This window comes from Thermobia domestica, chromosome 5 (genome assembly GCF_964235325.1).
Source record: "Thermobia domestica chromosome 5, izTheDome1.hap1.1, whole genome shotgun sequence".
Lineage (NCBI taxonomy): Eukaryota > Metazoa > Arthropoda > Insecta > Zygentoma > Lepismatidae > Thermobia > Thermobia domestica.
The window spans coordinates 39772946-39795923 of record NC_137458.1 but is presented as its reverse complement, the minus strand read 5'-3'; the positions used below and the strand labels follow the sequence as shown (position 1 = coordinate 39795923).

Sequence of the window (22978 nt, the reverse complement as noted above, 5' to 3'; positions counted from 1 at the left end):
TATATATATATATATATATATATATATATATATATATATATATATATATATATATATATATATATATATTCAATTTAAGCTTTTTAGAAAATATTTACTGATGCTATGCTGTACATCTAACTGATCACTGGAAATCAAATCTAAAATATTTTTTTTTAACAAAATAAGCAAATTCATACTACAAGATAGTAATCATGGTTTCTTTATATTACAGTTTAATTTGGCGTTAAAAATGAGATTTTACTTCACGGCAAAGAGTGTAGTACGTCATACACTGTTGAAACAGTATTATAGAGGTAACCAAGAAAGTTCTGTCGTTTTTTTACTCACTATCTTTGAACATCGATATGTCACCTAAAGACGTACCTGGAAGATCAAAAATAGACCCCATCATCATCGACGACCTTCTGCCAACGTTCTAGAAGGCCACGAATTCCATCGCAGTAGATCTTGGTGGGCCGTGAAGCGAAGAAGGTATCAAGTGCATTTTGCACCTCTACAAGGGATTTGAACTGACGTCGATGGGAACACTCGGTCGAAAAAGAGTAAAACGCTTTTCCACGCCAGCCACCCTGAATGAGGTTTTCCTGCGTTTTCCTAATTCACACTAGGCAAATGCCGGGGTGGTACCTAACTTAAAGATCCCAGGCCGCTTCCTTCCATCCTCATTCCTTTTTCTTTCCCTTCTTCGGATAGTGTGCTTGCCGAGGGACGTCATCCCTCAAACGTGACGGGCTAAATGGACTTATATGCCAAGAGTCCACAATTCTAAATCCTAAATCCTTGAACTGGCGTCATCTAAAGTGATTGTCCAAGGAATGGAACAGTTAATAATCGGATGGTGCAGTGTACGGGGAGTATGGCGGATGCAATAGTGTTTCCCATACAAGGCGGTGTGCCGGGTCGTCCTAGCCACGTGGAGCTTAGCGTTGTCCTGTAACAAGAGGATCGCTTTGCGATTCAGAAGTGCTGGATCCAGAGTTTTGAGCTTTTCTTGAACACGACTCAAATTCTGACAGTACACAGATGCATTGATGCTCTGATCAGCTGGTAGCAGTTCCCAATGTACGATGCTTCGAGCAGTCCACCAAATACACAGGAGACCTTCTGGTGCAGTGATGGTTTCGGCTGTTTTGGAACCGGTTCATGCAGGGGATTCTAACCAATAATGACGGCGCCGTGGAGCTTCATACAAGGTCCTCTTCTTAACACATGTCAACACCCTGTCCAGAAATGGCTCCTTCCTCAGACGAGACAACAAATAAACACAGGTGTCTGCTCGCGTTGCTTTTTGGCCCTGAGTCAAAATCATATAGGACCCATCGACCCAATTTGTAGTGCTTCGCAAGTTGATGTAGATACTGCCGAATGGTTTCTCTACTCACATTGAATTGTAGTCCCAGTTCCTCACATGTCTGGCCAATGTTCGCCTGAATTGCTACCTGAAAATATTCATTTTATACATGCGTTGTTCTTCCAGCACGTGGTGCGTCTACGAGTGTTTCGTCACCGTCCTTAAACTTGTTAAACCACATGACTAGGATGACCCGGGACACCATTCTACGCCTTGGATGGAAAACACTTGCATTCGCCGTACTCCATGGACATTGCGCTTTCCGATTATCACATGTTCCATTCCTTGGACAATCACTTTAAAGAACGCCAGTTCAAATCCCTAGTAGAGGTGCAAAATGCACTTGATATTGCTTCGCTTCACGGCCCACTAAGTCTACCGCGATGAAATCCACGGCCTCCCAGAACGTTGGCAGAAGGTCGTCGATGCCGATGGGGACTATTTTTGATCTTCCAGGTACGTCTTAGGTGACATATCGATGTTCGAAGGTAGTGTGTGAAAAAACGACAGAACTTTCTTGGTTACCTTTATATATGCAGTGCTTTTTGTAGGAATACGAAGGGTGTTCCTTAAACATTGGTAAAGATTCACTCCATATAATTCAAATCAGACATGTACACAGGAGTTTATTTCGGGAGGAGTTCAAAGCTTCTGAGGGTCCAAATTCAATATGAAGATAAATTATATTAAAATTTGTAAAATCACTGCTAAAATTAAACTAACATTACAGAAAATGCGGGATTTTTTGGGGGGTCCGGGCCTCCAGGACCCACCTCCTGCCTATGTCCCTGATTCGGATTATGGAATTTTCAGATTTAGATGCTAAGCATAGAATACTTAATGCACAAGAGCACTTGTTAATCCCTTATATTTTTATTGAAACCGTTTACTAATTGGTTGTGTGCTCTTATATATATTGTTTACAGTGCAACAGTTAAGTTAGGCTAAATTTGCTGTAAAGTTAAACTGATGGTGCCCCTAAACTATATTTAAATCTCTCTCTCTCTCTCACCACAACTACCATTACTGGACTCTGAATGCAGAAAATTCGGATATTCGATTAAAAAAGTGTACTCAGGTCAAATTGCAAATGTGAACTCCCTCATGACTAAGTGGTTAGCATACGCGCCTTTGGCGTGGGAGATTCGGGTTCGATTTCTGGCAAGAGCTCATGACGTTATGCCCTAGGTCTACGTCTTATATAGCCTCGCTTCTAGAAGGGATGCTAAACTCAAAATCAAGTTCAACTGCAAATGCATTGAGAAACAGGAGCTCCTCAGTGGTAATATGGTTAGAGTTTTGGCGCGTGAGGTCTGGGTTCGATTCCCGGTGGGAGCTAATTAGATTTGGATTTTACTTTAAACTGTAGACCCGCGTCTCATATAGACTAGTTGCTGAAAAGGACGCAAAACTATAGTTAACCAATCAAGTATTAAAAATCATTCAATCGCTGGGTGATGTGGTATTCATTATGATATTCTTGTCTTTCTATATAGTCTTCGAGGCACGATGAATGCTGAGGGGTATGTACACAAGCTAGAAACTTACATTTAACCCATTGTTGTAACTCGGAATGATATGCATTTCATACAGGTCATGTTATCCCAGGCATGTCTTGGCGAAAAAGTGCTCTTAATATTGGCTATTGTTTGATATTGAAGAGCTACTGATTTGGAGAGATTGGAAGCTGTAATTTGGAAGAAATGTGCATACGCTCTAGGAGATGTCTACAGTAGTCTGTGAAAAACATTCAATTTCGCTTTTTAAAAAAAAAAAAAAATTCTGCTAATGCTGGTGCTTAAGTAGAATTCTGAAATAGCCATACAACAACCTAAAATGATTAGCATCTTGATTCTACAAATTAAATGAGCCATACGAATCCCTAGTGACAGAATCATGCTCAATAAAAATTGAAATATGATTAAGGATGACTTTGTACAAGTAATAATGATTGATAACAATCCATTTATATGTATGTTACTTTACTATGCTTGTACTTATGTTTATTACATTTTACGAAAATGATAATAGTTTACTCTAGAATTTTGGAATATATATATTAACAAATTGAAACAATTTTATATATTACCTTGATAATTGGGTTAGTATTTGTTATATTGTCCTCTTGATCATATATTAATGTGTAGTCATAAATTGTCTCGTAGCTGCTCATCCTATAACATGAAGGAGCGCAGGTGCAAGACTCCACAACATTTACACATGTATCACCTAGTAATAATAAAATAAATAAAATTAATTTTACATTTTAAATATATATATAATAGTCACACTTTAAGTACATTTCTTCCTATGGATTATGCTTTGCTACTTTTAGATGAATTGACAATTGATCACCAGAAAACATTGTACATGTGCTCTGCTTAAAGCAAGCCTTTGTGTGTGTGTGTGTGGCCTTTTTTTTTTTTTTTTGGTAAATTTTGATATCATACAATTAAAGTTCTTCTATATATAGATATCAAATTAACTTTGCTTGTAACAAAGAATACTTATACCTCATCCAAGTTTATTCCCTAGGTATTATGTTAACTGAAGTTTATTTCGCTAGCACAAACCGACAAACCATGATTTGAGTCTTGTCCCACCTAGTGATGGGTAAATTCCCGGGAAGGTATTTTTCGGGAATATTCCCGTGAAGATTCCCCAAAATGGGAATTTTCCGGGAATTTATGTACAATCACAAAGAAAATTGCATTCTATTACTATATTATGATTTCAAAGTTAAATTCGTTTCTATATGACAGTATATTATTACTGTTGTCCCCAGATGAAAATGAAATGAAATTTTTGAGTTCTATATCCCACGGTTACGCCGGTTAGGCTAAAGGAGACGGTGATTATGAGAAATGAATGAAATGGTGGAACGAAGAAAGTGAAAGGAAACGGGAGAACCTCGAGAAAACCCACAAGCACGAGTCTTTAGAATGTATATTCTGAACGGTATTATGTTATTAATATTTTATTATATTTAGAGAGTAGGTATAAAGTATATTTATTTACAATATGTTCTATGCAAGTAAATATGTGTAAAAAATTGTATAATAAGTCCACATACTTTTAAACCGCTAAACAATTTAAATTTATTTGTCAGTGGAGTTTCTAAACTTGACTCTACTATTGATATTATAAACATATTAAATTTTTAAATGTTATAAACAAATTAGGTTGGCTAACTGCCAGAAGACACATGTTCCACCATTTTATCAACATTTGCGCATAAATATTTATGTTCACAATATTTGCAAGATACTGACTTATCTTTATAATTTTACACGTAACATTGCCACACAGGACCTTTCTTCCTATCCATTTCTCGAAATTTCATGCGTTAATTCATATGTTAGAGAAGTCCGAGTACCTATTCAGAAATTCGAGTCGAAGGCAACAGACAGACCGATGGCTATTACTAACGGTGGTTCGGGGTTTATTAATAGTAAGTACTTCATCTCTATTTCTACATAATTTCTAAATTACTTTACAAACTGATTCCGTTTCATCATTTGTAACTTTGTACTTTGCTATTTTTTAGTGCAAATGGAAATGGAACTTAAAAAATCATATTATTAGTTCATAAAGTACCGTCAACGAATTTTAAATTTTTTAACCTCCAAATTATTTAAAACCTAGAAGTAAATCATAATAAATAAAAATAAAGTAATTACTCACACAGTTCTTATAATTTGGAAGATAAAGTAAAGAAATGGAAATAAATTCCTTCCCGGGAATTTATATGCCAGGAAAAATATTTTTTTTTATTTTCCTTCCCACCGGGAATATTCTCACTGCCATCACTAGTCCCACCCCTCTTCTGCGGTCATGTACCTAAAGTGCTCATTTTGTATACACGTGATCCCAAATTCAAGCATCGATGTAGTTTTGTATCTTATACAAATTCCAGCAGTGGCTGGAACCAACTTTAAACAGTAGCTCCTTCTCCTCTAACCCTTTTAAATTCCAGCTTTTTTAAAGGTAAATTATAGACTTTCAGTCAAGTGGCTACTGCATCATCTCTATTTATCGTAGAGTCATAGTTCATACCTCGTTTATATATATATATATATATATATATATATATATATATATATATATATATATATATATATATATATATATAAACGAGGTATGAACTATGACTCTACGATAAATAGAGATGATACACAATAGAGCAACCTTTTGAATGGTACCATTCACATTTCCCTATCATGTCTCTGAGGTGGGTAATTTTCAGAGAAATTGGGATTTTTCTCTGAAAATATATATTTTTTTTTAATTTTGAGACCCCCTGGACCCCCTGTCTTAACGCAGAGACCTGAAAATCAACTGAAAAATACCAAGGGGTGCACGAAATGTGTGTACCAAATTTCAAATTTCTTTCTTGAATAGTAAAGACGGGAAAAATATTTATCAATAATCCCCCCAATGCCCCAGATTACCGCAAAAGACTTTGATCTCAGGCAAAAATTTGTTGAGACATCCGTACTCATCCTAGGATCATGGCTTGTCCGTCATTCTCTTTAGAATAGAACTACCCTTCAAACGGTACTATTCACGTGTCTCGATCATGTATCTGAGGCAGGAAAATAGCGAAGAAAGGGATTTTTGATTAAAATATCCCATTTTTAAACTTTTTGCCCTTCTGGACCCTCCCTGTGTTAACGCAGAGATCTGAAAAAAAAATCTGATAAATACTACTCCGTGGAGTGAATGTTTGCAAAATTTCGGTCTTATAGGTGCAAAAGTAAGCCAGTCAAAAAATCATAAAAAATAGGCCTAATTATGACGTCATCACCTATGTCTCGACGCAGAAAGGCGTGAAACCACACATAACGTGTTTTGCAATGCCTCTAGACTTGAAAAAAGAAAAAAATCGAAGTAAAAAGCTTTATTGGTTCTTTTTTAATCGAATAATGAAGATACTACTTTAGTACCTAAAAATGAGTTCTAGAACTCTAAAGGGCTTAGTAGTGAAAATGGACATGAAATTCAAATCAATTAATTAATCTTGCTCTCTTCGACACATTTGTGATTCTCAACTTCTTATCCTGTATACCTTTGGGTGTTATATGATTGTATTTTTTAGCAATCATACAATAAATATAGAATACTGTCTATGTCTAATCTTGCTTATGTCTTCTTCATAAGGAGGTAGCTATGACCTGGGAGGAAAATTTTCTCCCAGACTGTACTTCAACAGGCATGCATGTTTGTTTTCATTTCATATTCTTCACAACTTTTACTCAATTATTTTAATATATTTTTTAAACGTTAGTTTTCCTTTCATGTTCTATTATAAAAGGCAAAAGGAACACAGTTCTTTCACCGTCTACCGAAATGCCGTCTTCCATAGATAGACTCTTCTTAACTGTTTTCTGTTTACACAAATAGTGTTTAAAAGATTGAATCATTTGAATCCTATGTGGGCACGTGCAGATCTTAAGATAGGGATTTTTATGAATTTCTATTTAATTGCCACCTAAAAATTCAGATGGTTTTTCTTCTTCCTGAATCTAACATGTAACGTTTCCCAAGTGTAACACTCCGATTTTGATAAAATTAGGCAGGTAGATACTATACATGAAATAAACGAATACGTTTTTTTTTTCTGCGGAAAAACCGTTTTAGAGGGCAAAAGCAGTCACCCAAAATTTTGAAAGTCGACTCCCAAAAGACAAAAAAGAAGTGGACCGAAGTAAAATAAATAGTGCACTGATATTGTAGACGTAAAATAAGGGAATATGTGTTTCATATTTTCCTGGAAAAAAAAAATCGACTTTGTGGCACACGGACTTTCCAAACCTTTGATCACGAAACATCAAAAGTGCTAATAACAGTATGTCAGAAGTGCTTAAAAAACATGAAGAATTGCAATGAAGCTTTGTGTAGGGACAATACACAAAATATAAAGGAATACGTGTTTTGAATTTTCTGCGGGAAAACGGTTATGGGGGGGGGGGGAAAGAGTCCCACCCTAAATTTTGAAAATTGACGTCCGAAAGGTAAGAAGAAGTGGACTGAAGTAGTAGACGTAAAATGAGGGAATACGTGCTTCATATTTTCCTGGGGAAAATGGTTGAATGGGGCATGGACCCCTCCAAAAATTTGTTCACAAAATATCAAAAATGCTAATAACAGTGTGCCAGAAGCGCCTAAAAGACATGAGGAATTGCAAAGAAACTTTGTGTAGGGAACGAACACGTGTCTTTTATTTTCTGCGGAGGGACGGTTTTAGGAGGGCAAAAATCCCACCCAAAATTTTGAAAGTTGATTCCCGAAATGCAAGAAGAAGTGACCCGAAGTGAATGAAATTGTGCACAAATATTGTGGACTGAAAATGAGGGAATACGTGTTTCGTATTTTCCTGAAAAGAGAAACGGGTATTTGGGGTTTAGACCCTCCCAAACCTTTGATTACGAAATATCAAAAGTGCTAATAAGTATACGTCGGAAGTCCCTAAATTACATGGAGAATTGCAACGAAACTGTGTTAAGAGACAATACACAAAAAATAATCGAACAAAAAAAAATTTTTTAGTTTGTGCGGGAAAACTGTGTGGATGCCAAGGCCCCCTCCAAAAAAAGTGTTTATTACCGCAGAAACGCAGGATGGAGTGGACCGAAGCGAATGAAATTGTGCATGGATATTGTATATATAAAATAATGCAATACGTGTTTCGCAAGTAGCTACAGGGCGCAATGTTCAGTCTTTGAACTTGAACTTTTGAGGGTAGAAGTACGACACACTGGAAATTCACTGTATTGATTCCTATTTTTAGGTCATCTATCTATTGGTAAAAGTTAATTATTTTCACACTAGCTGTTTCCTACCTATAGCGTTCCGCATGATGCTTGGGAAACACGAATTGCCTTATTTTACATATACACACAATTTCATTCGCTTCGGTCCACTCCTTCCTGCGCTTCTGCGATAATATTTACTTTTTTGGAGGGGCTTTGGCCCCAACACTGTTTTCCCGCACAAACTAAAAACACGTGTTCACTTATTTTTTGCGTATTATCCCTACACAAACTTTTGTTGCGCTTCTCCATATCTTTAGGCACTTCTGATGTATGCTTATTCGCACTTTTGATGTTTTGTAATCAAAGGTTTGGATTGGAAGGGTCAGTGCCCCACCCACCTGTTTGTGTGTGTGTGTGTGTGTGTGTGTGTGTGTGTGTGTGTGTTCCCTCATTTTAAGCCTTCAATATCTGTGCACAATTTCATTCACTTCGGTCCACTTCTTCTTGCCTTTCGGGCGTCAACTTTCAAAATTTTGGGTGGAGGCTTGTCCCTAAACCCGTTTTTCAGCAGGAAATAAAAAAAAACACGTATTCGTTTATTTCATGTGTAGTATCCACCTGCCAAATTTTATCAAAATTGGAGTGTTGCACTTGGGAAGTGTTACATATAAGAAACTGAAGACGAAGTCTTGAGATGTAACTAAAGATGTTTGTACACTAATAACGATAACATTTCAGACAGAGAAACTGAGTTCACTTTTCATCATAAATATTGAAGAGACTGAAGAAACAATCTCAATTACCTTATTAAAATAAAACATATTAATATTTACCATTAGGACCAGGCACGCTGATAGTCCTGTTTCTCTGTGGTTTGCAGCTTTCATCGGAATTTTCTCCTATAGAAAAATAATAAAAATTAGGTATTGAAACATGAACCTAATAAAGTGAGGTAAGATAATTATGGCTGGTACTTAGATTAAATTTACATTGGACCGGTGCCATCATTTCAGACATCAACAAAGAGCTCCCTAGTGGTTATATGGTTAGCGTAGCGCATTCGGTGCATAAAGCGTGGGTTCAATTTTCAGTGGGAGCTCATGTGGTTCGGATCCCACAGAAAGCTGTAAGTCCACGTCTCGTATAGTCTCGGTGCTATAATAGACGCAAAACTCGAACTCAACAAGTATCATTTCAGGCTACTGCTGAAACATACTTCGAGAAGAAATGGAGAGTTAAGAGCCAGAGTGAATCACCTTTATTTTTATGTAAAAGAGAGAAACTGAAAGCTGAAGTTTCCTCCATATAACGAATTATTGTGCTTGAGTATGTCGTGGGGGAAATGCGTGAAGACACAGGCGACTGAAATATCAGAAATCCATACCAAACAAAAATATAACAATTTTGATTGGTGGTAAAGATTGACCCCTCTGGCTCTTAAATCTTCAAATATTACATAAACATAGAAGGAAACATTATTGAGTTAATTAGCTAAGATATGTGCATCTTCTCCATGAAATATCACCTAACTTCGAATGCTCGTTTTACGTAAAATATAGTTTTAACACTGACAGGTAATAATGGATAAACTTAGACATAATCTCTCATTACGAGTAGCAACTAACTAGGAAGGATAGAGAAAAATAGGAGAACATAATAAAACGTTCTAGATGTCATTTGATACAATTCCTGTTTGTCTACTCAAAATTATTTTCAGTTCCACCCTATTAGATTCCATTCCTACATGTATATCGAATATCCTGGTTTACCTTATTTTCCGTAGTTCTTTTATGTTCCATATAAAACCTTGTCTTTGCCGCTACCACTCGTGGGATTATGAACGAGCAAGGCTGCGAAAGATTCATCAAGGTGTATTCACTGAAGCAACATCAAGAAGTTCTGAAAATCCTATGCTTCTTAAACACTTGGGTCCATACAACTGAAAGCTAGCAAAAAGGATAGGCATTGATAAACCTACCAAAACCAGAAAAATATCAAAGAAGACGATCCATTTCTGCCAGCATGGGATCCTACCCTTGGAAAACTTATTTCAAACAACTACCACACCATTTGCACTTGACCGTAAGACCAAAACACTTCTTACACCATGAGCATCGAACACGCGCAAGGCTATTACATATGAAGTAATAGTTCTCAACACTCATCTTAAAACTGTATTTCGATAGTGAATCGAAACCAGCTTCTGTATCCAAACGAAGACTAGGCTGCACAAAAGTATAGTGATGTAAACCCAAATAACGCAGTGATCTTACCTGGTTGTGAATAATGGAAAGCATCCTGATTTCATTATTATGATTAGATGCTCGAAAGCCTTCAATGTTCAAACACGAATGGTGTTGTAGTCGTTTCAAATAAGGTTCCCAAGGGCCGAAACCTACACCTCCCATGACTGTCAGAAAGGGATCGTATTCTTTGGTATATTTTTAACCCTAGTAGATGTATCTCCTAGTAATCCTAGTAGGCCTATCCACTCTGCCAACTTTCCCTTGTCAGTAAATGGACCCCAGTGGTTAAGCAGAAAAAGAAGAAAAATCCCAATATTCTGACGTCGCTTAGTGAGCTTTTTGCAGTCTTGGTTGTTCATAACCTCACTGGTGGTAACGGCAAAGACAATACTTTATGTGGAAAACAAACAACTATGGAAAGTAAGTCGAGCCAGAATTTTCGATATAAGTTTGGAACAGAATCGAAAGGAGTGAAATTCAAAGTAGGTTTGAGTAGACCTTCATATTCCGATCCTGTTTATCTCTACCATTCCAGGTAAGCTATGTTCGTAATGAAAGAATTACAGTCTAAATACGAATAAGTTTATAATGCTTACAAGTTGTGACCTAATATTAAACTTCATAAACACTTCGTGAAAGTGCATTACACAACACGATAGAAGAATGTACTTCAACTTGGAATAATGTTTCCTTTGAGACTTCGAAATCATCAAATAGCTTCTTAACCACAAATCATACATAGATAACTTGTTTTAACATACGGTACTAAGTTTCCAATTTTCAGGTTCTATCAGTGTCAAAAATAAGACACTGTGGTAAAAAAAAAGAAATATACAGAGATAGTTCATTTATATTGAACCAAATTTGAATGCGCCTTCGGAATGTTTCCACAACAGGTTATGTTTGATCAGCAGGCCATCTCTATTGACTATTGCCCAGCATCAGAATATACATTGCAGAAGACTTCATTGTAGCTGGTCTGTGAGTGTTGCATCCCACTCCTATTTACAGGCCTTCCACAGGCCGGTGATGATGCGGATTCAACGATGGGACGCTTGAGGAGTCCGAAAGCATAATGGTTCATTGGGTTGACATCTTGACTCTTGACAGGCAGGGAAGTCAGAGAAGAGAAGTCTCAAAATTCTTGTATCCTGCTCCATACGGCGATAGAATTCCAGTGATGTTTTCTCCGTGTGGCTGGATTCTTTGTCTAGATGCAATTCAATCTGGTTCATGTCTTGACCTTATAATGCTGAAATTTCATTCTGGCATTTCAGTCAGACCATGAGTCTGGTAGTACGCAGTATTAATATTGTTGTTTCACTCCACCTTTCGGAGACCCAGTTTGCCTCTGTACAAAAAAACGACCACAAAAAACCGAACCCTTTTGGGAAACGATTGTAACTGCTCGCGTCGGTGTGGTGGACCCAGAACTCTATGCTGCATATTTCCTATCATACGATAGATAGGCCCGTAGCCAGCCCGAAAATGTAGAGGGGGCCCGGTAGAAGAAGTTAGGGGGGCCCGAGCCAACCATATTATAGTTAATCAAATAGTATTCTAACATCAGCAATTCATCATATCTGTTCTTGAATGTTTAAGTATTTTGCTTCTACTTAATTCTATTACCCCACTCTACACACACACATCAAGTTAACATTCTGTAATCTACATGCAAAAAACGTGAATTTTATTAAATGGGTATTACTACCTACACGAATTAGAATTAAAATATAAATGTTTTAATAGTCCCACATGTAATACTAACATTAAGATCAGGAATGAGAGATGATCTTCTGTGAAATAAGAAAATTCAACTTTACTTAGGCTTTTGTTTAGGGTTAACTTGCGAAGTTGCCCTTCGTTTTTATCAAAATTTTGAAAATTTACCTAGATTGATAATTTGATTGCTTGTGTGCTTGATAACATGTAAGTGAATTATGTGTAATTTATGTGTAATATCTTTTGATAAGCGATTATAAAGACGGGACTAATTTGCTAGGAACTACTTGACTCTAGGTTCAGGACTTTTGGATTGTGAATAATTTTCGAGTAAACATGCCTGCAAGTGTACAGGGTCTTTGCACTGGATGTGAATTGACAGTACTAACATTTGTAAAACATGGCGTCGATAATGAGGTTAATCTTTTGAATATTCATGGTTTAATGAATGAAAGAACAAAGACCACCAACAATCGTTCACGATCTTCTGCTTGAGATAGAAGAGCTCTACAAATCTAAGTACGTACTAAGGTAAGTGCGAAGTAGACATAACCTAACCTAAGTAACCTAGTAGTGCGTCATCCCACCTCACTTCGGCTTCTCGCTTCGCTCGTTCTTCCCTCTCAACTCCACACTCCCCATTAACTACCCACAACCGTGATCTGCGCGGCCCGCCAGTCTCCCCTTTAGGTTAATACTGGATTTCCATATGTAATTGTGGTTCCTCCCCCGTACTCACACCCTCGAGGTAACGTAACAGAACATAAAATGAGCAAAGTTTAAGTAGAAATTGATGATTGTAGATTTTATTATGTTTTTTGTTGAAAATTAGGTGGACGGGTAACTTTGAAGTAATTCCCTTGTTTACAATTACAGTTGATTTTTTTTAAATATTTATACTAAGTTCTTGTTTAAAATCTTAAATTAAACTCGTTTTATATAAATGAACCACCTGAAGACTATACCAAGAAGACACATACCAAAACAGCTAAAAAAAATACTATAATGTTATTCAAAGCTACAGTGAGAAAAAATGTATACGGCATACGTAATATCGTATGTTTCATTTGTAAATCCTGTAGTTTTTGGACTTAACGTACAGCAAGCGTATAACTGAAAACGCATGTTTTATAATACTTTCTGTATAAGTGTTCCATATATACATACTTTCCGTATGAAACAATATAGGCGGTCAGGATCTCACATACAAATGGACGTATATAACATATAGCTGACGAAGGTAACATACATATATGTATGTAATATAAGGAAGACTGTTGGATATCAGACATCCTGCAACGGCATGATGTAACACCTAAGGGCAGTGCCTATGTAGCATACGGATAACGTATGCTCCGTTCTGATTTTTGTAGTAAGCAAGAGGATTCCGTATATTTGTACAATATACCACTGTCCGGAGAACGGATTTTTCTCAATGTAAGTAAAAACGCTACACCCATCTAGTATCGAGTAAAAGCATTACTGCTTCTTTCATGTTGAATTACAACATTATTAGGCATACGCGACTAAGAAATAGTTCCATTTTAAAACGTTTTTATATGAAAACTAGCTACTTCCACGGGATCCCCCACCCCAATTACAATACAAAACATTTTGCTACTTAATTTCTCCTCTAAATCTTGCAAATTTTTACTAGTCCTGGCTCCACAACCCGGAATTTAATCCTTAAAAACTTAAACGTTAAATATGTTCACTTGCTCAGTTACTCATCTAATTAAGGTAATTTAGTTTAACTTCATTCTTCTACGAGAACAAACATATGGAAGTCTTTGCAACCATTACTTTTTTCGGTGAATGTTCCACCACAGTTCTTTTTCTACATATCGCACCACAATAATTTGGACAATTACTAGAATCAATCGCCTTTAACGGAACTCGGAGCTCTTAATTCAATTCACAACTAATTGTTCCGCAGTTAATCTAAGGTTTGCTGTTGACGAGGATTTTGCAATGCATGTATGTACTACTACACAGTAGAATAACAATAACCTACCGCTGTTACTGCAATCGACAAAAGATAAATGCTTTGTTCCTGCTCCTGTTTGTATGATTTGGTTTGCAGCAAGCACTTCACACTTCGTCTCCTACCTCCCAGATCGCTATTACAACTGTGATGAACACATTTCTTCTTTTCGTAAAAACTTGCTTCAATATGTGTTGTGTCATTTCATATCGAGATTCAAGAAGGCTGATAAACTTTACTTTAACTCCTTTAAAATACGTTTAGAAGTGTTCATCAAATAGTCAAAATGGAAAAATTCTTGGAATAATCTCTTTTATATTACATTTTATTCTTAGTGTTTACACAGAATTAATCGAGATTTTTTTGCAAGCCTTCCATGAAAATTTTAGGAGGGCCAAGGAAAACCATATTTCTTACCTCTCTTGATTAAAGCTAAAAGTTATACTTACCATTATTACATCGACCACCACATATTCCGATATCAATATGAGTCTCAAAGGGCGTTCCTTCATACAGGGATACCAAATGCGGTAGTCGTTGGCAATGTTCAGGTGTAGGTCGACAGTGGCAGTCTTCTATAATAGACACTTCTTTCACTCCGTTCAGAGTAGAAATTCTTTGAATTCTACTTTTTGTTGTTTCGCAAGACATTGAATCGGAACATGATTTCATACGAAGCAATGATAGAATCTGTGAAAAGAACATTAAAAGATTATCTTTCTCAAAATAATACTATTTTTTAGATGTCTAATATCAATCAACAACTTTGTTCTCTATATTTGGTACAGTTCAAAAATTCATTTCTCATATCAATAATTTGTGAATGAATAGAAAACTGGGGTTAAACTACTTCATGTATAAATTCGTTTCTTTGTCTCTAGCTCAAGGAAAACATTACACAGACAGTGCCTTCATTCGGAAGGACAAAAACGTTACAATTCATTTTAGAATGTGACTATACATGCAGATACGGTGACTAAATGGAATAACGTTCAGTTCTGATGCGAAGGGTTCCTGGTTCAATCCTAACCCATCTGAGTTTGAAGCGAATAACATTATTCCTTACGTTTTCTTGTTTCCTCCCATTATTTTCATTTCATTGATTCTTTCAACATTGTTTACAGACGTTTCTCGTATGTTCTCTTAAGTGTATAGAGCATATCCATAAGACCAGTTTTCAAAAATGTTTGTGACGGTACATTGTTTCTAGGAAATGTACTCTTTTAGATACAAAACAAAAATATGTCTTCAAACGCAATTATAACAGTGTTTACAATCTCCAGAAATTTTAAATTCTAGAAGACCATCTGAACAGCGTAAGAAATGGTGATTGAAACGAAGCGATCAGTATAAAATACAAAAGTAAGAGGGTGGGAAGAGACTTTTTTGGTACATCCTTATAGTTAAACACAGTCAATTATTCAACCAATCTAAACTAAATACAATGGTAAGCTTACTTCTGAAGGCCTATAGAACCAGCAAAAAAAGTTTTTGCATTATGCTTTTATAAATGGTAGTTTTTCAAACAATGCAAGGGGAAGTTTTGCAAATGCCAATACACGCATAAACTCTTGAGATTTCTTTAAGACACTAAAACATGAATACATAATTTTACGAAATTTATGTATGTATCAGATCAGTATTTGCCTTACGTTGATTTACAAAATTACCTGGTACTATTTTTACAAGTGTACATTTACGTTAACCCTTTACAAAAAATATCATATTGTACACTGTAAAAAAGCGTTGTGTTATTTCAGCGACATGCCTATGTGTTAACACGATTGTGTTAAAATATAACACAAACAAGTGGTTAAAAAAACTCACTCTCTATTTGGAGTTGTGTGTCAAATGCCAGTAGTTGAAATGACACACAGCCTGTGTGTTGAATTAACACAACTGTAGAATCTTCGGTGTTGTTTTCTGCGTGATTGCCAAATATGTTGGGCATCTAATTATAAAGGCTTATGAATTGAAGCTACAGACAAACACAGAAGAAAGAAATACTTAAACAAATCCAGGTATATACAAAATTTTAAAATGCAAACCGCGCGATGTGTTTTCAATTGTTTTACATAATGTTTCTGAAGAAACCCTAACAGCACAAGATGTGTTAGGCATGTGCCATTTAGATGTTCTAAATTCATCTCCCACATTTGATGCATTTATTGCTTCTTTTTCTAAGTGATTGGGTACTAGAAGCAACAAACGCATCAACTTGATTAGATGGCAACTGGCGCCGATCATTTGAAAGTGAATATGGAAGAACTATAAAATAAAGTAAATAGACAGTCGTCATTTTGTTATAAAATTAGGTCTACATGGCGAGCAGATTTTATCTTATCCCGAGCGGTTATCGTCGAATATACGCAGCTTAAAGGAGTACTACCTCAACAAATTTATCCCTCTACAAGCGACGTTTTCTTCATCGCCTCCGTGGCCAGGTCGGCAGAGCACGCGGCTAGTTATTAAAAGGTTGGTGGTTCGTGCACTCCCCCCCCCCCCCGCCACAGGAGTACTTTTTTTTACTTGTTTAAAGTGTTTTTTTTAGACTCAGCATAATGTAAACACATTACGCATATAGGCGATTTAACATATTTTGGGGGAGTAATTTTGTGGTTCATTAACGCTTACGGCACGGTTCAATACCGGTTATGTGTTAAAGACGTAACATACCCCCTGTGTTAAACGCCAACACTGCGGGGTATGTGTTGAACTAACACCCAGGGGCGGACTGGCCCACCCTGCTACCCTGCAAATGCAGGGTGGGCCCCCAAACAGGTGGGCCCCCTCCACCAATTTTAAAAAGATGTGCTCAATTAAACCTATCAGCATCAAAAGTATGGCAGGGTAACTCCCACAAACTTGTGTTTTGCATAAAAAGACGTAAAGTTAAACTTTCATGAACAGACCTTATTCTTCTTCACGTTTATCGACTTGAAAAGGTTCCGTCTATGAGAAAATCATTAAGAAACATTTCTATAAAGACCTTACAGTTCATGAAAATTCAAAAGTACATATCAATGCTTCCGCAGCTTAGATAATGACCACTAGAAGTGCAGATATAAATACACTTGTAGATAAAGGTCTCATGGACAGAAGAAAAGCTCAAGTTGAACTGTGGAGAAACATTTTGAAACGTATATTGGATATAGTTGTTTTTCTTGGACGACAAGGACTAGCTTTTCGAGGAAAGCGCGAAGCAGCAGCCGCTGATTTCAACAAAAAAGTTAATCATAGAAATTTCTTAGAATTGGTTTTATTGGTATGCAAGTATGATATTTTAAAGAACCATGTTTCAGAGGCGATTATGAAGAGTCAAAACAGAAGATTGCGCCAAGACAAGTGTGGTGAAGGAAGTTCACAAGGAAGAGGCTAATTAGTAACTTTTTTGTCGAAGACATTTGTCAAGAAGTTAGTAACCTATCTTGTTCTTCAGATTCAAACTAATAAAGTTAACGAAATAAAGCAGGCTGGTGCATTTAGTGTTGAAGTTGACTGTATCCAGGACATTACTGTTATTGAACAGTTAGCATTGTGTGTTCGGTATGTGCTCCATGGTGAAGTAAGACTGAAACTTCTGAAACTAATTCCTGTCGACAAAGCTACTGGACTGGGTCTTTACAAACAGATTGAGGATAAACTTAGTAAGCTGAAACTGTCAACGTCGCATATTGTAGGCTGTTCTTTTGATGGTGCAGCTAACATGAGTGGCCAGTAAAACGGTGTCCAAGCACAGCTCAAAAAACTAATCCGAATGTTCAGTATGTGCATTGTCTCGCGCATGTTCTAAATTTGGTAATGATAAATGCAACAGAATGTTGCAAAGTCGCAAAAGACTTTCTTGGGTTACTTCAGATGACTGTTACTTTCATCTGCGATTCATATAAAAGAATGCAAGTGTGGATTAAGTACAATGGAGAAAACTCAAGTGGTAGACAACTACTTCGCCGATTACAAAAAATAAATCTGACAAGGTGGTGGAGTAAAGATCGAGCTCTAAAGAGTATCTTTGATGATTTTTCGACACCTTTGCAAGATCGGAAGAGGTTCATGACGCTGCTTCAATGTCTACTCACTATTGCAAGTATGAGTGATTTTCAAGCAGAAGTCACATTTAAAGCCAAGTGTTTGGTTCAGAACTGGTGTAAATTTGAAAACATTCTTGTGGATTTTGTTTTCAGCCAACTTTTTCACCTATGTACACCTACTTCGCAGTATTTGCAAAAATCTGGTTTGGATTATCTAACGGCTACGAAAATGATTTGTACGTTACAGTCAGACTTAAAGCAAAAACGGAACATGTTTTGCTCTATTGAAACTAAAGCTATGGAGTTTGCAAAGGACTTGAAAAGACAATTGAAGGATGCAGGATACGATGTTGCAGTTGGAACTTCTCTCCTTGCAAAGAGAATACCAGTAGCAACTCTTCAAGCAGACGAGTTTTCCCATGATGAGGCAAGAATTTTAGATTCTCCATCAAAAGTGTTTCAGATAAACGTTTTCAATGTTATTTTCGATACTGCAATTGAGCAATTACATCCTCGGTTTATCTGCAATGACAGTCTCATGAAAGACATTGCATGGTTGGATCCTACCCGTTTTCATGAGATAAGTACTTTAGAAGAACTACCTGATTCAGCTCGCAATACTCTACCACATTATTGCAAAGTGGAAGGAGAACAAATTCAAGAGAACTGCTTCAATTTGCTCGTCATTATAGGGACTATAATCCACCAATATGTAAAAAGCAGGATATTTTAAGAAATGAGCATGGCAGCGAGCAATATGCTCATAGTAGTGAAAAAGAGGGAAATGAAGAAGAGGAAGATAATGAAACTGAGAGTGAGGAGGAAGATGAATGGAAATGCAAACCTGCAAGACAGTGTAAAGTGTGTCTAGTTTGTGTACTGCACCTGCTTCACGAATCAAATCTTTATGGTCCATTATATCCATCGTTGTATAAAGCGTATAAGTATGTTCTAACTCTATCGTGTGCCCAAGTATCATGTGAAAGAATTTTCTCGATTTGAAAGTGATCAAAAATCGGTTGCGTTCATCGCTTGGACAAGATTTGTTGGAAGACTTTATTCTTTTATACATAGAAAGATCATATACGTTTGATTACGACAAAGTGGTTGACGATCTTGTATCTAGATCCAAAGAATTAGGTAGATATTTGAAATTGTGAGTGTAACTGGGGCCTAATGAAGATATTAATATTAGGATACATTTCTGGCATTAATATTAATATTATATTATGTTAGGTTACAGTATGCAATTCAGTAGAAAATTTCAACCAATTTGATATTAGAACTGATTTATGAGGAAAGAAACTTACATTATTTCTGTCAGTGCTTTAATTATTTAGTGTTTCAAAGTTGACTTGAGATTAGTTTTTACTTATTGCACATGTATATATTTTGGGTTTTCTAAAACATGACATTCATTTGTTTAAGTAAATGGTTTAAATTCATTACATAAAAATCAATAGCACTATATAAATAACTGAAAGCACCAATTCCCTTATTTTGTGAGTTTACAATAAAAAATGATAATGCCAATTACACACTGTATGAGTTACTATTAAAATGTTCCTACTTCAGATTTTTTGTAATTAATGTTTTGCTTTTGTATGAATATATGGGATACTGTTTCTGGGTTCGAAGATGGACTTTTATATGTAATACGTATGAAGAATGCCAAGTACATTTTTTACATTTTTATACAGTGGGCCCTCATTTTAGTTTAACAGGGTGGGCCCTATGGTTGCCAGTCCACCCCTGCTAACACCGCATAGTGGTAGTCACGCTGGAACCACTGCCTTGTGTTAAAATTGAGTTGAGTTAACACAACCTTTTTTTACTGTGTACTGTTATAATAATAATAAGGTAACACAGCACGATAAGGACAAAAATTCACATATTGAAATTCTTTGCTGCAAAGTCATTTGGAAAAACGACTTGTTCTGTGCGGTTGTAGGTACGTTTAGGCAAAACTTCAATAATGTCATCGTTGTCTATCCCCTGATCAGTATAATCAGTTTTAGTGGGAAAACGGAACGAAAAAAATATGGCCACAGATTGTCCCAGAAAGGAAGTGGAAATGTAAAACTAATTCGTCTCATTAGGAAACTTCTGAAAGCATTGATATTTAGCACAACCAGGTAAAAATCATTTTTCTTTACAGAAACACAGGGACAATTTACAGAAAATTCAAAAAACACACAAAAGTATCGATTGCTGTGAGAATTTTTAGACTAGTCTATAAATAAGATATAGCACTTATGTCCATCCATATTGTTTCTTTTAGGTGCCTACTTTTCATTGGTCTGGAAGAAAACGACGTATTTGTCATAGTTCAATCATTATTATACCATATATCACAAAAATGTCGGTTTTCCAAGTAGTTCCAGATTTTCCAAGTAATCCCAGTTTACAGTATGATATATTTTGTGTGTTCTCCAGTAGGGTTAAGAAAAAGATCCATAAAATGTATCGTGTATCGGTTTAGAGTATTGTACTTTATGGCTCAGATACATAGACACTACGTAAAAGAATAACAAATCTAAAGAATTTAAAAGTGGGTGTGAAGAAGAATGGATAGCATTAACTGGATAGGACAGAAAATGAATGAGAAAATGTTAGGAATAGTAGGGAAGAAAAGATCAATATTAAACGTAATTACAAAGAGAAAGAGAAACTGGTTGGAACATCATCTGAGGAGGAACAGCGTCATGAGAGACTTGCTGGAAACCACGGTAGGAGAAAAAGTGAGTGGGAGCGATAGGACTTCACGCAAAGGCAAAGAGAGCTGCTGAAGATAACCTCTATATGAAAGCTTCTATGTGGAAACTATGGTATATGGAAGCTTCTCACAAGTCAGTGTGCCGCAAATGACCTGCCAAGAATGGCCAGATACTTATGATTAGAGCCCGGATTTCCATGCTCAAACAAACCCCAAAATATGCAGGCAAATATGCATGAAAAATATCAAAAATTAGCACTAAAGTATTCATTTTAAAAATTTAACATATTTACTGAAATATACACTAAGAAAACAAAATGTCAGTTTCTCACAAAAATATCTTAATCTCTATTGCAATGAACTATTAACATTTTCCTTAGGTTTCCTTCTGTCATTCCTCTGTGTTTATCAGTAAGAAACGTTTTGTAGGTAGAAAAGTTACTTTCTACATCAGCAGAAGTCCTTGGTGCATCTGAAAAACACCAAATGTCTTCCTGTGTTACATTCTCTTCCAATTCCATGTTTCACCATTAAGTACATTTCCAATGACACAGATTGTTTTATATCCGGGATTTTTGCCTAATACTTTGCAAAGTTTATCTGACGCTATTTTCGCAAGACCATGAGTTGTTTCACAGGACAAAGTCTGCTATAATTCACCGAACAAGGAGAGTGAATATTGCAAAGCATTCTTACGGGATTCCAACTGTCTGATAATTTCAGGTATTCTCGAGAACTGTTTTTGTAAATACTTAATTTTGTTCTCAATGTCACTTGTAGAGAAACATTTTTGAGACACATAAATAACGGCTGCATCATCGCGACTTAGTGAGTCTACAACTGTCTTCACTTGATTTAAGTTATCTGCATAATACAGCAGAGCTTCTAGCCATGAGCTCCACTGGTTGAGAAGGTACTGGAAAATTTTCACAACTTCGCGAAAGATACGTACGCGCGATGGATCTTGCACAAATATTTTCTTCACATTTGATACAAGCGCATCAACTGCCGAATATTAGCATCTAATTGTTTCTGCTACGCCATGAAGACCTGTGCAAGACAAGTCAGGTGGACTAATTTACGATAGGATACAACACTGTCTTCTATTATTCTATACAATATTTTATTCTACATCTGCGTTTACAAAGTGAATTAGTTCACTTTAAATATAACCTACTTTCTTGTGATATACTCTCAAATACGCTAGTATACATCAATAAAATTCGAAAATATGCAGTATCCTGCAAAGTTTACGAAATATGCATGCACATCGAAATTTACTCAAAATTTGCACTTATATGCACCAACACATGCGTCTCAAACGAATCCTTGCAAGTCCGTAGGAAAGAAGAAAACATTTTCCATACGTTTCTGCATGTTACTATAAACATGCATTTTGCATATAAATCCGGGCTATACTTATGATGATGATGCGGTAGATGATGTAGTTACATATTTTCTAGTTTTTTTTTTTTTTACTACAAACTTTAATAGTACTGAAGTAAGACCGTAACTTCAGTTTTACTGCACTAGGACATGGATTTTTCAAAAAGGAACTTAAATTGGATTTGAATTTATTACGTTTTACCGAAATTATATACAATAAAATCATACACAATAAATATTACAATATCATCTGTATATTTACTTGGAACCAAAAAAGCGATTGAGCATAAGCTAGTAATTAGCGTGTTTACTTTGCAATCGGGAAGGCCTGAGTTCGAATCCAGTTGCCAACCATGCTGGCTGAGGTTTCCCAGGGCGTTTTCTCAGTTTCGTTAATCAAGTATCGGCATAATACCTTTAAATATGTAGTCTACCGACTTCCTTGCTCTTCCTTATCCGTTGTTTTGGTATCATTGCTCAATTATAATGTACAGTAAATGAGCAATGTAAATGAGCAAATTGAATGTAAGTTGATCTCGCAGCTATATCTGGAAGTTTGTTGAACAAAAGAATTTAAGTAATAATAACATTATTATTATTATTATTATTATTATTATTATTATTATTATTATTATTATTATTATTATTATTATTATTATTATTATTATTATTATTATTATTATTAAGCACAATTTTCAACGCAGTATGCTTTTATTTATGTTTTCTTCTTTCCGATGCATGAGTCAGTTAAAGCACAGTCTGGTAAAAACGAAAATCTCTTAAG

The 22978-nt window shown here is 36.0% G+C and overlaps 1 protein-coding gene and 1 long non-coding RNA gene across 2 annotated transcripts in view; one reads left to right on the top strand and one right to left on the bottom strand.

The window, feature by feature from the left end:
* LOC145685879 (uncharacterized) overlaps nucleotides 1–22978 on the bottom strand; it is a 105467-nt gene that overhangs the window by 4741 nt on the left and 77748 nt on the right. The window contains exons 4-6 of the mRNA XM_081758598.1: nucleotides 14511–14751; nucleotides 8943–9008; nucleotides 3444–3583 (exon numbers count right to left, since the gene is read on the bottom strand). Coding sequence (XP_081614724.1) covers nucleotides 3444–3583; nucleotides 8943–9008; nucleotides 14511–14751 — 447 coding nt within the window. The remainder of the gene's footprint in view (nucleotides 1–3443; nucleotides 3584–8942; nucleotides 9009–14510; nucleotides 14752–22978) is intronic.
* Nucleotides 1–22978, top strand: part of LOC145685880 (uncharacterized) — a 131652-nt gene that overhangs the window by 38733 nt on the left and 69941 nt on the right. The gene's annotated exons all lie outside the window — the stretch shown is intronic.